Source organism: Ammospiza nelsoni, chromosome 2 (assembly GCF_027579445.1).
Source record: "Ammospiza nelsoni isolate bAmmNel1 chromosome 2, bAmmNel1.pri, whole genome shotgun sequence".
Classification (NCBI taxonomy): Eukaryota; Metazoa; Chordata; class Aves; order Passeriformes; family Passerellidae; genus Ammospiza; species Ammospiza nelsoni.
The window spans coordinates 37,124,605-37,139,437 of NC_080634.1; the positions used below are offsets into that span (position 1 = coordinate 37,124,605).

The 14,833-nt window shown below is 38.1% G+C and overlaps 1 protein-coding gene across 5 annotated transcripts in view; it reads left to right on the forward strand.

The window, feature by feature from the left end:
- Positions 1 to 14,833, forward strand: part of DLG2 (discs large MAGUK scaffold protein 2) — a 985,669-nt gene that overhangs the window by 724,622 nt on the left and 246,214 nt on the right. For 4 of the 5 annotated variants that reach the window (XM_059492069.1, XM_059492046.1, XM_059492079.1 and 1 more), the window contains one exon: positions 10,579 to 10,734. The exons of the other annotated variant lie outside the window; for it this stretch is intronic. In XM_059492069.1, the coding sequence (XP_059348052.1) occupies positions 10,579 to 10,734 (156 nt within the window). The remainder of the gene's footprint in view (positions 1 to 10,578; positions 10,735 to 14,833) is intronic. 5 annotated transcript variants of the gene reach the window in all.

Genomic DNA, 14,833 nt, shown 5'->3' on the forward strand with positions numbered 1-14,833 from the left:
AGTGGCTGCCCTCCACAAAGCAGTGCCACAGCACAGGTGCTGCCTTGAGCAGGAATGCCTCTGTGCTGAGGGAAAACACAGCTGACTCCAAAGTCATACCTGACCAGTGTCATAACTTCCACTAATGTGCATCTGGGATCTGCTGTGCAGCACATGGTAATTCCTTTTCTCCACTAGCTATCATGGGGAGTGGCTGCAAAGGCATTTCTCACACCTCTTCTGTGGGCAGGAAAAGCTGCAACACAGGGAGCACCCGTTAAAACTCTTCCAACAGCCTCTCATCCAAACACGAGGAAGCATTGGGTGAACATGTGCAGCTAATCAGAAAAGAAGTATGGTTTGGAAACCTTGTGGATAGCCTGGATTGTGGGTTTCTCCTGGATTGTGTGCTGTATCACCTAGCTAGTTATCCTTCTCCCAGCATGGCTATGCTTATTTGCATGCAATGGTGTTGGTAAGGCTTTAGACCCGGTCACCTACAGCATGCTTTGAAAGCTGAGGAAGAGTGGGCTAAAAGAAGGCACTGAGCTGGGAACTGACTTAACCAGTAGGCTCAAAGGGTGATGATGATCACTTGGCATATGTCAAGTGGTCAGTGATGAGCAAAGGAGCTCAGGGATACCTAAGGCGTCAGTGAATATCTTCATCAATGACCTAGATCATGACACACAGTGCACCCTCAGCAAATTTCAAGAGGATAAGAAATTAAGAGGGAGTGGTTAACATGACAAATGGCAGAGCTGTATTCTAAAGGGCTCTTGATATACTTGAGGACCTGGCCAACAGAAACCTCATAAAGTTCAGTAAGAAGTCTGCACCTCAGGTGGAAGAGCTGCACACACTTGTGCAGGCCATGAACATCTGAATTGCAGCTTCACTAAAAATGACCTGGATGTTACTGCAGACACCAAGCTGAACATGGACCCAGACGTGCACTCTCACTACTAGTCAGGTAATCAGCATACCAGGCTATCTTTGGAGGAGCATGGCCAGCAGAACAACACATTCTTTTCTAAAACCCTTTGACCAGCTCCCATTCTTTGACTTTAGGAGGGTTGTGGAGGGGGTCCAGCATATTCTGAGAGCTCTAAATCACGTGGAGGTTGGAGGGGTGTTGAGATCTCTGGGGCTTATTTAGTTTTGTGAAGAGGAGATGAAGGGACAATCTAAGAGCACCCTGAAAGCACTCAGTAGCAGATATGATGAAATCAAACTCTTCTGTGTAGAGAGGCACCAATGGCAACAGGAGTAGTTTTGGATGTTCTGATTTCAATTTCAGAAGAAATTAAAACGCGAGATGGATAGAATAGTGCTGGAATAGTACTTGCTATGAAGGTCTCTGAAATATCCACCATTTGAGATTTTTAAGCATTGGCTAAGTAAAATCTAGTGCTGTCAGTAGTCCTGATTCAAACACAAGATTGGATCAGATGTCCTATACAGATGCATTCCAACCAAATTTTATATGGTGGTAGTAGTAAGAAAAAATGATTTTTTGTTTTTGTCATTTTGTGGAACATGTGTTGCTAACACAGGAGAGAGAGATGTTACCATTTTCTCTATAGTATATTTCTGCCTTCCTATTTTCAGAAATCTTAAAATTATAGCCTATTAAAGCCTAAAAATCTTGTGGCTTTAAGATGTTAATTTCTTCTGTCTATAATGAACAACAACAGGAAAAGTTCCATAAAAATAAAGAACTGCCATCTTGAGTTTTTACTTCTTTTTTAGCTTCAGATAATGGTGACATCAAACTTCTGTGCTTCAGCTGATAAAAAATTCACTTTAACATTTAACTCTGGCTAGATATTAAAGATTCATGGATGAAAAAGCTGAGTTATCTGTTTTGCTGTGTAAAGCATGTTTGATTTTTTTTTTATATGCATTTTTGCAAAATAGCATTTTCTGGATGGGGAAGAGGTGCTGAGAATTGGATGGGAGAGAAAACAGAACCATTAAGTTGAAGTCTAAGGGGATGTTTTTTCCCTGCATTGAAAGTAGTAGCTTTCATCAATTATTTCTTTATTTATCTAAACCTGCTAGTTGAATTGTCAATGTTTTATAGAAACACTTCTAAGTTTCTGTTGATGCACAGATTTGACCTTCCAGTATTAAACCATTACAACAAATATTATGGTTTGACTTATAGGAGCACATGTAATTGTGAGCTCACAACAGTCATTCACCATGCCTAACCCAAACTCAGCATATTACCTCTACCCTAAAGAGAATAAACTATATGTAATAGTATGGGAAGACTGATGATGCCTTTTATTTATTCCTCTTCTTAAATAACTTGTAAATTTAGCAGATTAGATGTTCAAGTTAATATTTTCATGCTTAGCTGTTGCCTGAGGCTGGATTTTTATCTAGGGATAGCAAAGGTTTTGTGATTGTTTTTCTTTAAAATTTAGTGTAAAATGCTAAATTAGCTTGTTGCTACAGTCATTTTAATTAACCACCATTATTATTAAATTAAATTGCATTTATTTTTAACCATACCAGTAGGATGATTTAAAGGATAGAGGGAGAATTACATGCCTTAGTTCATGTTCTATTCTATTCTATTCTATTCTATTCTATTCTACGTTAGAAATTGCTGTGCTTTTATGTTTTAAATACCATAATATTCCATACATATGTTCAGTGTTAAGTTATAGGAGCTGATGAAACAGAATCGAGATAGTATTTCTAATGCGTTTATGAAAAGCTATGCAAAAGTCAAAAAATGCAAGTCTTTGGGGAAAACCCCAGTTCATTTATCCTCCAAAACTTATTTGATATGATTTTTTTTCAGTAGAATTCTTTCAGATTCTCTGCTCACACTGCAGTATATCAAAGCTTCTCACAATTTTGTCATGCTGACTAGATTATTTTTAAAAACCTGCATGACTGAGCACAGCATTAAATGGCCAAAGCTAGTTTCCTCTCTACTTATTTCTATCATCCCTTTCTGACACAAAAACATGGTCAGGAGGGATTCTGTTCTGTGCTCTGAATAGCCAGTTCTGTCACATTTTAATATTGAAGAGACTGGAGGAATGGAGGGATTGTGTTAAGCAAGGGATAAGTGTGCAAATGAGGGAAAACTTGTCACTGGTATGTGAGAATGGAAATCACAAGAAAAGATTGGTATTTAATCAGGTAAGAAGACTTGGATTTGGAAAGGGAATTTAGTACAAGACAGGACATAACAGAAGAAGAGGTGAAGAGGCATAAAGAAGCAGTGGAGAAGGGATTTCAGGCTACTGAAACAGCAAATCCCTCAGAGGGTGATATGTGAGGTTTGGGATAATCAGTAGTTGCACAGGTACACTGGCCGAGGAACAGAGATACAGAGCGTGTAGGAAAAGTTGCTGATAAGATGCATAGGCCATCTCCCTCTAGAAAAGTGGAGAAGCACCCAAGGTTTCTGGGGTGTGCATGATGTGGGTGTGATCCCACCACGCAGTCTCTCACGTTAGTTCATTGTCCGTCTGTCTGTCTGGAGGATGCCAGCCTGCTGCTATGACTGGGTACTCACTGTCTCTCACAAGCTGAGTTCTCATCTCTAATTGTTAAGTTGGTGACATAATGAATCCAATATGGTACCCCAGAATAGAATTTCTTCTTGGTTTGGTCTTTGATCAATCTAAGAAATTACGGTTTTTAACCCCAAAGTTAATTAAAAGAAGACTATTCAAGTTACACATTAAATGTTCAGTTTAAAGGGAAAAAAGAGTTTATTACATAACCTTAAATTGTATCCTTGGTGAAATGCAGTCCTTAGATTAAAGCATGAAGTTGCTAACTTGCAAATCGACTATTTTACATTTTTGTAATTAATACACAGTTTTTATCTTAAACTAATTGTTAAACTTTACAGATGCATAATTGTCTGCCTGGAGTAAGATTTCATTTTGTTATCCTAATTTATTTTAAGTATAATAAATCTTGACTTCAGAGAATGATTTATGTTAAAGTAAAACTTTAGTCATTATCGAGTCACAGATAATCTCTTATTCCTGAGTTATCCTTGCATATTTAAATAGGCCTGTCAGAGATCCCCAAGTAATGGGATTTGACCATTTCTAATACAATCACTGGCAGCTACTTAGTATTTAACACTTACAGAAAACTAATCAAATTTTGGAGTATGCTTTAGTGCTAGTATGGAGATTTTTGAAATGAGATAGTAGGATTGGTAGTGATAACACACACAGAAATGGTGTTATCCATAGTGCCTAGAGGAAAGTAAAACCTGAAATACATACGAAATATAACATGGACATGGACCCTTCATGCAGCTCTTGCCACTTGAGAAAGACACCTTGGGGTGACTGTGACACCTTGGTCAGTTCTGTGACATTGTCAGCTCAGTACTCAGGAGCAATTAAGAATGAAAATAGGATCTGATAGGAAAGGACAAGAGTGCAAAATATAATGGTTTTCTCTGAATCTTTGGTGCATTCAAGTCTTGGGTCCTACATGGAGGCAACTGAAAAAAAAAGCTCAGAAGAGGGTGAGCAGGGGTGTAGCATGGTTTCCAGGGAAAGATAAATAACAAATAATTCCAGTATAGAAGAAAGGTGTCAGAGAGAGGCAGAACAGAGATCTGCAAAAGTACCCATGGCACAGAGAAGGCAACAGGCAAGGACTAATACCACTTACATAAAACTCAGATACAGGGAGCTTACAATGCATTGTGAATTTAAAGTATGGCAAATAAAAGGTTATTTAAATGTTACCATAGATTATAAATGTGCAACCAAGTAACAGGCTTGGAGTACACCAAGGTAGAGCTTTTTGGGTATGTCATCATCATCAGTTTGTGGATCTCAGTGCCACAGGGAGTTGTGAAGCCCAAGAATATAAAAATGTTCAAATATGAATGAGAATAATGGCTGATTCAGGGTGGACAGGCCTATTGACTACAGTCTTCTAGGATTTAATTTCTGGTCTGTGTGATCCTCAGTGATTTTTGGCAGCTGAGCAGGTAAGGGCCATTCTTTGCTGGTCCCTGTTTCCTAAACAGTCACTGCAGGGCTCTTAGGCCTTTCGTCTGACAGTCTCCCCATTCCTGTGTGAAACAGCCTTCTTTTTCCATTACTGCAACAGAAAATCATTGCTGATTTTTTTTTTTTCAAATTAAGCAGTCATTTAATTTCCTAATTCCTTATGGTTAAGAGTAATAAGTGTAGAACTGGGTGTAGAATATTAGAAGTTCTAAATTCTATTTATGCCTTCTTGTAGGCCGTTTCGTTTGAAAACTTGATTAAAATGTTAAAATAGTACTGTTAAGAAGAACAAGGCAACCCTAATCTTCATGACTGTGCTAAAAAAGCACTTGTTTTGCAGTTAAAGAAACCTTCAAGGCATATGAAAACAGCAGTTAATAACTGAAAAGCTGAGAAATTATTAGTTTTAGGGTTTCCAGAAAGAACTAACGTACTGTACTTCAGGTGTTTTCCTCCAGCTCTTCATAGTCCTCCTCTGTCTTTCATTTAGTTGAAATAAACATGTCATATGAGTGATTTGGTCTCATTTAAATTCCCAGGACACGACCTATGAAATAAAATCAACTATAAGTTCTAATTACCCTATTGAACAGTAAGGTATGTGGTTCTTCTAGAAGGTTATATGACTGAGTAGCTCAGTCAAAGGACACATATATAAAAATCACTGGCTATTAGAAATGGAGGATTTTGTTTGTATTAAATTGCCATTGATTTTTGGTTCAATAGTGAAATACTTCTTAAAAAGTTCGTTGTCTACATCCCAGCAACAATATATTAGCAAAACTAATGTGTTAGATGTCTTTAAGGAACTTGGATACAATTAAAAATTGCTGTTCAAAAAACAAAACAAAGAAAAAGTTGTAAACTTTGAGCATTGGGAGATTCATTTTCTCTCATATTGTTTCCTGGCTATAGCTCTGCATGCTTAATATGCTCTGAGAGCTGAGCTGGTTTCTTTCCATATCATAAAAGGTTTTGAAATGTTTTAAAACCTGAAACTATTAACATTTAATGTGCTGTGTGTTGGCATTTGATCCCCACCAAACAGGATTCTGTAAAAAAAGAAAAAAAGTTAATTTTAAATTGAAGACTCTGCATGATGATGAGGGGAGAATGGTTTTAAAAATGCCATTCTTTTATAACTTCTGTTCCACAATTAAGTCAGCCTGGAACAACAAAACAATGATGATCTAATCAAGGAATAATAAGGACTGCAAACAACCAGGAATATTCACTTTACACAATCTGTTATTAAATAAATAATACCAGTGTTAGATCAATTTTCTACCTCCCACTGTTACTGTTGTCTTTTCCACCAATTAGTTCTTCGTTTCTGTAAGAATTGTGCCTCACTGCTGTTATGTCTATTCTGAATGACAATTCCAGCTTTCAGCATTTTTATTTTCTTGCTGGAAGAGTGACTCTCTGCTTTTCATGTTACCCTTTAAAACTTACCTTTGGCATTAAGGGACTTGATTCTCTGTCCTGTGAGTTGAACTCTCTGCTGGGGCATGTTCAAGCCACGCTATGTTCAAGCCACACTATGCTGCTACTTATGTTTACTACTTACATTTTCTGTTGCCTCCCTTTACTATTGTGTGCTTTATTCTCAGACTAATGTAGTTGCTGCTGTCCATCCAGACCTAGTACTTGCTGCTCTTATTTGTCAGAAAGCTTTGTTTTTAGCTCACTGATAAAGACAGAGAACTGTGATGCCTGTTTGTCACTAAATAAGCAGCAGTGTAAAGGCAGAAGAGGAGCAGATCTGACTAAGAAGTTACAGCAGTAGTTAGTTATTTTTCAGAGTAGATCCACATTACATAATTACTCTTTAAAAGAGATATTGCAATTATCAAAGAAGTATACAGTAATATTCACACATTTGGCATTTTAAGGGGATATTTTATGCATAGGTATTGACAAAAATGGAAATAATGGATAGAAGAAATTCAATAATATAGTTCTTTGTTCTTCCTCAAAAAAAGTTTCAGAATTTGCTTAGCATTTATTTTTAAATTAAACCTGTGAAGCTATACTTGCTGTATCTGAAAGAGATGCAATTGCACATAAACTGCAGAAAATTAGAACTTAAATAATATATATCTAGCCTTTACACTTTTCTTAGCAAGGATGCTAAGTGGCTTGCTACATGTTTTTAAATTCATTTGAAGAATTAGTGCGTCATAAAGTAAGGCCTCAATGTTTATGTTCAGTTTGGCTCTTAATTATTCTTTTGCAAGAAAAGTTGAGGTGACCTTGGATGTATTTTTTCATAATGGCACATTAAAAACTCTTTCTAAATAGCATTCTCATTATCCCATGCTTTGAGAGAGGACAATCTGTCTCTGTCATAGCACTGGAGAAGATGTGCGAGACAGGATTTATCAGGTGGGCTGATCCCTTTGGAAAGAAGTTCTTTCTTCTTTCTGCGAGGAGAAATATAAATGGCATGAGAAAATGCTGCATTAGAACAATTATTTAATAAAGCTGGGTGGTCTTCATAATCTTTTTTATAATAGGGTATTGTTTTCTTCTAGTAGGTGGCTACTATTGTAGTCAAGTACAAGTTTGCCATAGAGAAGGTGAAGAATGAGGAGGATGTTTGAAGACAGGCTGTTGCAGCAAGTATCTCAAATTACTTTTTGTGATTAATGGCCTACATGGAACTCAGTTTTTATGAGCAGGACACTGCTCTGCCCCATATCATTTTAGTCATTCCTATACTTGATACTTTTTATCCCAACTTTCAAATATTTTTACACTACTTAATTCATATTTGCTGCACCACGTTGGGAGAGAAAATAAGATTATACTTATCCTGGACAGTGGAGGTAATGTACTCCTTTTTTTTTTTCAAATTCTTGCTTTTCTGTGCCAATGAAACATGCAGTCAGAGCCCAACTCTGCAGCTGGTAGTTGTTAGCCTATGAATCTGACTAGGATAGAGGTGTCTGAAGGACAAGTGCAGTCCATGCTCTCAATGACCTTGAAGGGTCAAGGGAAGCAGGTGGCTGTGGTGATCTCAGACCATCTCATAGGCCTTATACAAAGTGCACTCATAACTGGAATTATCTGATATCCTAAATCTTCTTCTAACCAAAGAGTACAAGTGTTAAAAGGATAAGAAGTATAAATTCCTTTTCTTAACCTTAAGACCTCTCTCTGCAGGTCAAATACAGAGGGTATGATGTTAACTAGGTCACAATATCACTTATATAATATCAGTGAGTACAGGCCTTATACTCAGACTTGTTCCAGTTTCCTGTTATCTTACCACCCAGGAAGACTTAATGGAGTGAAAAATGTTTCAAAAATATTTTAAAATACATGAACATTTGCTAAATGTCCTAAAATTTTCTGGCCCTCATAAGACAATTTGTTAGGACTCTGTATTTGTACTTGAAGGACTAATTCAGTGTCAATATCTAGGTAGATGTTGAATGTTTAACTTCATTTTGCTTTTGGAGGCAGCTTGTAACTCTCAATTAACAAAAAATTCCTCATATCTACCCACATCTGCGGCATGATTTGTGTCTCAGCATGAGGTTGGATGGTCACTGACTGATGACTCAGTGTAGTTTAAGCATTCACAATATGTCCAAGGGATAGCAACACTCTGATGTTGTCTACAACACAGAGAAGACAATTAACTTGAATATAGGACACTAACAAATTTTTTATGGACTGGTTGGTGTTTTAAGCCATGGAGGAATCTACAGTTTTTATTCATCTTCCTGAACTGGGGCAATATTTCTTCAATTTTCTTAGTAGGTATCATTTATATTTGATATTTGTACTTGTTCTTTCATATATTGCCTAAAAGCAAAAGTAGTTTCTAAGGGAATAAAAGGCAGTAGTGGACAACAGTGAAATAGAATAGTTTTTATCTGCTTTTTTTTATTGAAAGCAACAATTGATTTAGTAAATAAATTATTAAATCCATCCCTCAGAAACAAGTGAAATATACTGATAGAAAATGATTGCTACTTTAAACATTTTTAAAGGGATTTTACTAAGTGCTTGACACACAATGCTTTATAACTAAATGAGTGACAGCTTTGCTATTTTGCTATTTGGTAATCTTAAATTGCCAATTTTTTCACTGTAAAGTTTTCCCTGGGAAATTCAGGCACAGAGAGTTCTCAAATCATGTGGCAGATTGCTATGAATAATGTTATTAACATTGAGTAAGACCAGTTTTTAAGTAAAGCAGCTACTCCTTTTCCCCCAAAGGACAAACCCAGAAGCTAACAAAGGAAATTAGATTCTCTGTATCTGCCAGCACATCCACGACTGTAATATATTCTGGTACCTGTGAAAGTCACAGCAAAACCCACACCCATGTGAGGCATAGTGCAGCCAAAAGAACAAAAAAAGTTCATTAACTTCTTGGCCTCCTGATATTTTCAGGCTTCTGAAATAAGATTTCCATCTAGCTAATATTGTATGACAGTGATGAAAGGCAGTGGCATACCCTGGATCTTGCGGCAGAAGCGTGGATATGATAGCAATTGACCCTTGGCACTCTTTAGAGCACAAATGTCAGGAAACAATGAGTCAAGCCTCACAGTGCCAGCGGGCCCCAAGGTGTGTCCTGGGGCCGAGGCAGGGGAGTTCCAAGGTGGGAGATGCTCTGTGGACGTGGTGTGGGTTTGTTTTGCAAACTGCTCGCCGTTGGCCCCCCGCGGATCCCTGGCTGGTTGGCACTAAAGGCTGCATTCCCTTCTCCCCTCTCCCAGACGGCTCCTGCCAGGGCTGTGGTAAGTATCGCCTCCCCCAGGCAGGTGGTTCATGGCATCAGGAGGGAAATTTTAGTTTTAAGCTCTTGCTCTTCGTATCTAACCTCACAGGCTGCTGTTTGCGGCCTGGAGCAGCCCTGCAAGTGCGATTGCAGTAGCCTTGGCAATGAGGTTAACTGTTTCAGATGCAGACTGCATAATCAGATTTTGAAGACTGAATCTGGAAAGAGTGCAAGGAACTCCTGAAATGCAATGAATTGCCTGCCAATGAGATGAATTGCTCACACAGTTTGTGGCCATCAGTGTTATTCTAGGATATGGGTCAATTTAAAAACAGCTCTGCTTGCAAAGTCCCAGCTCACTGGGACCAGGAGTATGTTGTATTAACAAGTAATATGTACTTCATCTATATTACAAATTAATGGGTAAAAAATAGTTCTTTTTCAGGTAACAAACCTATTTTGTCCTATGCTGTACTCAAAATTAAGATCACTGAAAGCTGTGTAGATGTTAGATTTTAAAAAAAGTAGAAATATTATTGGGGAAAATGCCTCACTTTCTCAACTTCAGAGGTAAGATATTCCATTTCAGTGCCACACTTCCCATAGAGCAGTTTTACTGTCCACTTGTATTGTGTATTGTATGCAGCTGCTTGAATGCCACACTAGTGCTACCAAACTCTAACAATTCCTTTAACAGTACACTTTACTTGTTGGAAAAGCCCCACTGAAAAGCTCTTGACAGATTTGCTATGCATGCTTTTAAAATGATTGCTGTGTTTTCTCTATATTCTCAGCAACTAATATGCACCTGACCTTTTACTCTTGTCTCTGTATCACCAGGCCTCCTGAACCTGTTTACAGCACTGTGAACAAACTGTGTGATAAACCACCTTCTCCTAGGCACTATTCCCCTGTCGAGTGTGACAAAAGCTTCCTTCTTTCAGCTCCCTACCCCCACTACCACGTAGGCCTGCTCCCTGACTCTGAGATCACCAGGTACTGCATGCGCTTCTTCCTCACCTCCTTTGTTAAAGTGCATGAACATCACTGGATTTATCTCATAGTTTGCATCTTCACCACAGATCTTTTTCTACAGCTTGTGCTTATTTTTAACCATGCTTTCATATCTGCACCACTGGGAGATACATGCTACCGTGGTATATAATTTTGGTCATCCAAAATCCAGTGATGAGCAGAGGCAATGTTTTGATCCATTGGAATGGTGCTCTAAAATAGGTTACATAATATGTACCACATTTTGCAACTGAATTCAGTGTTTGTTTCTCTTTGAGTATGGAAAGTGACCAAGACTTCACTGAAAGCTGTAGTAATTTGTTTTGATTCAGTCACTTTATTCCTTTGTTGTGCATGCTTAGTTCACTGAGCATCTCTGGGTTTATAGGACAGCTGTCTAAGCCATTCAGAAGAAATAGAGCAAAAATTAATCACCTCCCTCACCAAATCATGGTTAAGAATGCATTTTAAATTCAGCATTCCCTAGACTAGCTGTGCTCTGAGAGGACGGTTAGGAAAGCATAAAATTATGAACATTTCCATGACTGAAATAATGGAAGATCTTTCTGTAAAACATTGTCAGTGAATGCCTCCTAATAAATATTTAATGAAAGAAAGCAGACTATGCAAAACCTTACACTAGTATAACCCAGCTATTTCTCTATAGACTACAAGGATAGTAATAAACCACTTGCAAACAATATTTGGGAGATAGAGGAAGAGTTAGGCACAAGTTTTCTATAGTGCTTCCTTTGCTAGGAAAAATTCTATCATCTTTTTTATTCTAGAACAAAAGAAAAATAATTATGTTTGGAGCTTTGATCATAGACATTTTCAACAGAAAACATTTTTCAAAGCAAAGAATAATGTGGGAAGAGCAGAAGTGTGTAAGTGCAAAGTAAAATGGTAAATTAATGTAAGATACACTAAGAGGAAAGAAGCCCTGGGGATTAGGAAGACAGCTGTGAAAGGCATTGCAATACTATGAAATGGAAAGCTCCATTAAAAAAGCAAGAAGACAAAAACTAGCAAAGAATGTTACAGATGTGGCAAAACCATGCAGAAGATGTCAGTTTATTACAATGAAAACAGTGTAGTTTCTAGAATTTGTAAAGAGATGCTTAATCAAAGTGGTCCAAGTGATTAGTCAAGCTGTTCAGCCCAGTGGAATTTGGAGTGAAACAAGTTTGAGTGATTATTACAGTGTTTTATAAAGGTGTAAATATGTGCACAAGGGTGCCAGGCACTAATAGGGTTACTCAAAATATTTTAATTTCTCTGCTAGTGTTGCCTTAAATTTCATATGTGGGCAAAAACCTTCTGAGGTTTTAGAATGAGAAGATGGAAGAGTTCATTATAGAAAGACTCTTTCAATGTCCCCTTAGAAAGAAAGGTTCCAACTTGAACTAGAAGGTTGAGTGATTGGGTTCTAGTGGATGTTGGGGCCATGGAGTTGAGTGCCTTGCTAACCACAGAGAGAGGTGGTTCATTGCTGAATGGTTGATCTCTCCAGACATGACTGCTATGGAGAGAGGTTGGAGGAAAAGATTATGTTAAAGCTGCTTCCTGCAACCACATACTTAGAAGTCAATAATCAGTAGAGCTCTGGAAGGCTCATAAAACTAGGCCATTTTGGCACCTGAATGTATAATTCTGTACATTCTTTTGCTTTATGATTGATTGATTGATTGATTGAATACTTGGTCATCAGATATTTGATAGCCTGACATCAGGACTTGGAAAGCTGCGTATTATTCTACTGAGTGCGAGTTAACAATTCTCTTTAAGAATGAGGTTTCATTTATCTTCATTCTACTTTGATATAATTTTGAGCTCTAGTCCTTGTATATTTAATGAGTTTGTTTAAATCAACAGTCCAACAAATACTGCAAAAAGAACATAAAATATGAGAAAAGACACAACTCATGGTTAAATGGTCTGTGTTATGCTCTGCTACATGCTGTTGCAGAGGCAACTGATTACTATAATTTGCAGTTCCTTCACACTGTGAAATAACATTCAGATGGAAAATATGACAGTTTTCCATGTTCTCAATACTGTCATCTTTTCCACAGAACTCTGAATAGTTGAGTGTGGAGGAAGGCATTTGAAATAATATTTCAGCAAATGCCTTTGGTAAGGAAAGTGACAGCTTTACAGTGGATCATGATTCAATTTCCAAATGGACTCAGTATTCACAGTTGAAAAACAGATTTTAGAAAAGTACTGATCTCATTTTTGCCCTAATACAAGTGGCTGTTCTTCCAAGAGTATTTAATGTACAGAGCCCTAAATTTCCCAAAGGCAATGTGGTTCAGGAATGTATTGTGTGGAAAATTTTGAAGAATTAATCCAGTAAAAGACCCTGTTTTAGATCCACAGCTGTGATACCACCATCTCTGTGGGAAGTTACACTAAAAAATAATCTTCAAGATACTGACCAAGTATTTTGAAAGGTCCCCGTCTACTCACCTAAATTCCTCAAAGCTCTTTTCCTTCTCATTAAACACTTCAATGAGCTCCAGTAAAAATAAGAATGTACCTTGCTTTCTTCATGCAGACTTCCTAGAAAGAGTTCTGCATCAGCATTGGTGAGCCTCAAGTTTGGGGAGGAAATGGCAGGGATTATTTACTTAGTAATTACAGTTATTGTTGTATCTCAGCGCTCCAATATTGGGAATCTGCTGTTGATCTGCAGGAAATTCAGTTTGACAAATGACTCTTCCAGAGGAAGAGGAACATGATGCCATATTCTCCCAACTGAAATGCTTGTAAGCCAGCCAACGCCTTTCAAATTGCTGCTCCAGATAATTTGTCAGCTGCTCCTCAGATGATTGTTTTGTCAAGGCTCATTAACTTAATAGGCAGAGAATTCATAGGGCAAAGCTTTATTTGTCTATAATAAATTCAGGTTTATAACCCTGGCATTTATGGTGACCTGTAAATTCCTGGGAGATTTGGAGGTCTAGAACAATGTACTTCCATTTTAGGATAAGTGTAATTAGTTTTTTGATTGAGATATCAGTTCATGTGAATTGATACTAAGAGAGCTATGTCAGTATGCAACAGCTGAAAATCTGTACCATTGAAGGCAGGAGTAGAGAGAGAATTTTGGAGTAGTGAGTTTTCCTTTGAGAGCGCCATGTGGGAATGGATGTGGAGTACTCATGTTCTGGCCCCTGTCATTATTGACTATTATGTCTACAAATAGAAGATTATTGGCAGTGAAAGGAAGTCAGAGCTCATAGATGTAACTTCTTTCTACAAAAATGAGATTTTATTTCAACACTGTGTGGAAGAAAGTGTTCCCAGGCTTTGCACTGAGAACTTCATTGCATTCCCCTCTACAAAGACATTTCTGTTTTTACTCTAGAGGTATTTGCTTTTTTAATAAGTCTCTCATATGGCGATATGATTGGTTTTTTGTTGGCTTTTTTTTTTTTTTTTTTTGAGTACAGGTAGGGAAGGAACTAATGGTTGGGCTTCATTTCAGGTATTTGATGAATCAGATTAATGACAGCATTTTTTAGAATGACCTCTACTTTCTTTGAGATAGTAGGGAGAGAAGATAACATTGGCATGAGGCTCTAGGGCAGAGTCTTGAAGAAAAGTGTGTGCCTTTGCATCAGTATGCAAGAGTAACTGAGCATTGTGGAACTCTTAAGAGCCACAGGAATAGAAGTGTGCTGAAACGGATGCAGGCATATGGGTCAGGAGACTGCAATGTCCAAAACCTTGATGTGTGGTGCTGCTTCCAGCGTGTGGCACGGAAGGGTCACCACACTCCTGTGGTCTCTGCAGCCAGCCTGGTGCATGTCTGCCCTAAGCACTGCTGCCTGTGCTCCCCCCACGTAGTTTTAGGGATCCCTCCACAGGCCGTGAAGGCCACTGAGGAGCTGCTGATCACTGTTCACAGACCCTGGGAAGAAGTTAAGGTAGCTGCACTCAAAGGTGTGAATAGTGAGTCTCTCTGGTGCCCACTATCTCATTATTAATATCTGCACAGCTTTTTCCTTCCCAGTAACCTGCTGGGAGCGAGCTTATTGTCAGAGTGATGCACATAACTGCACCTGTGTGTGGC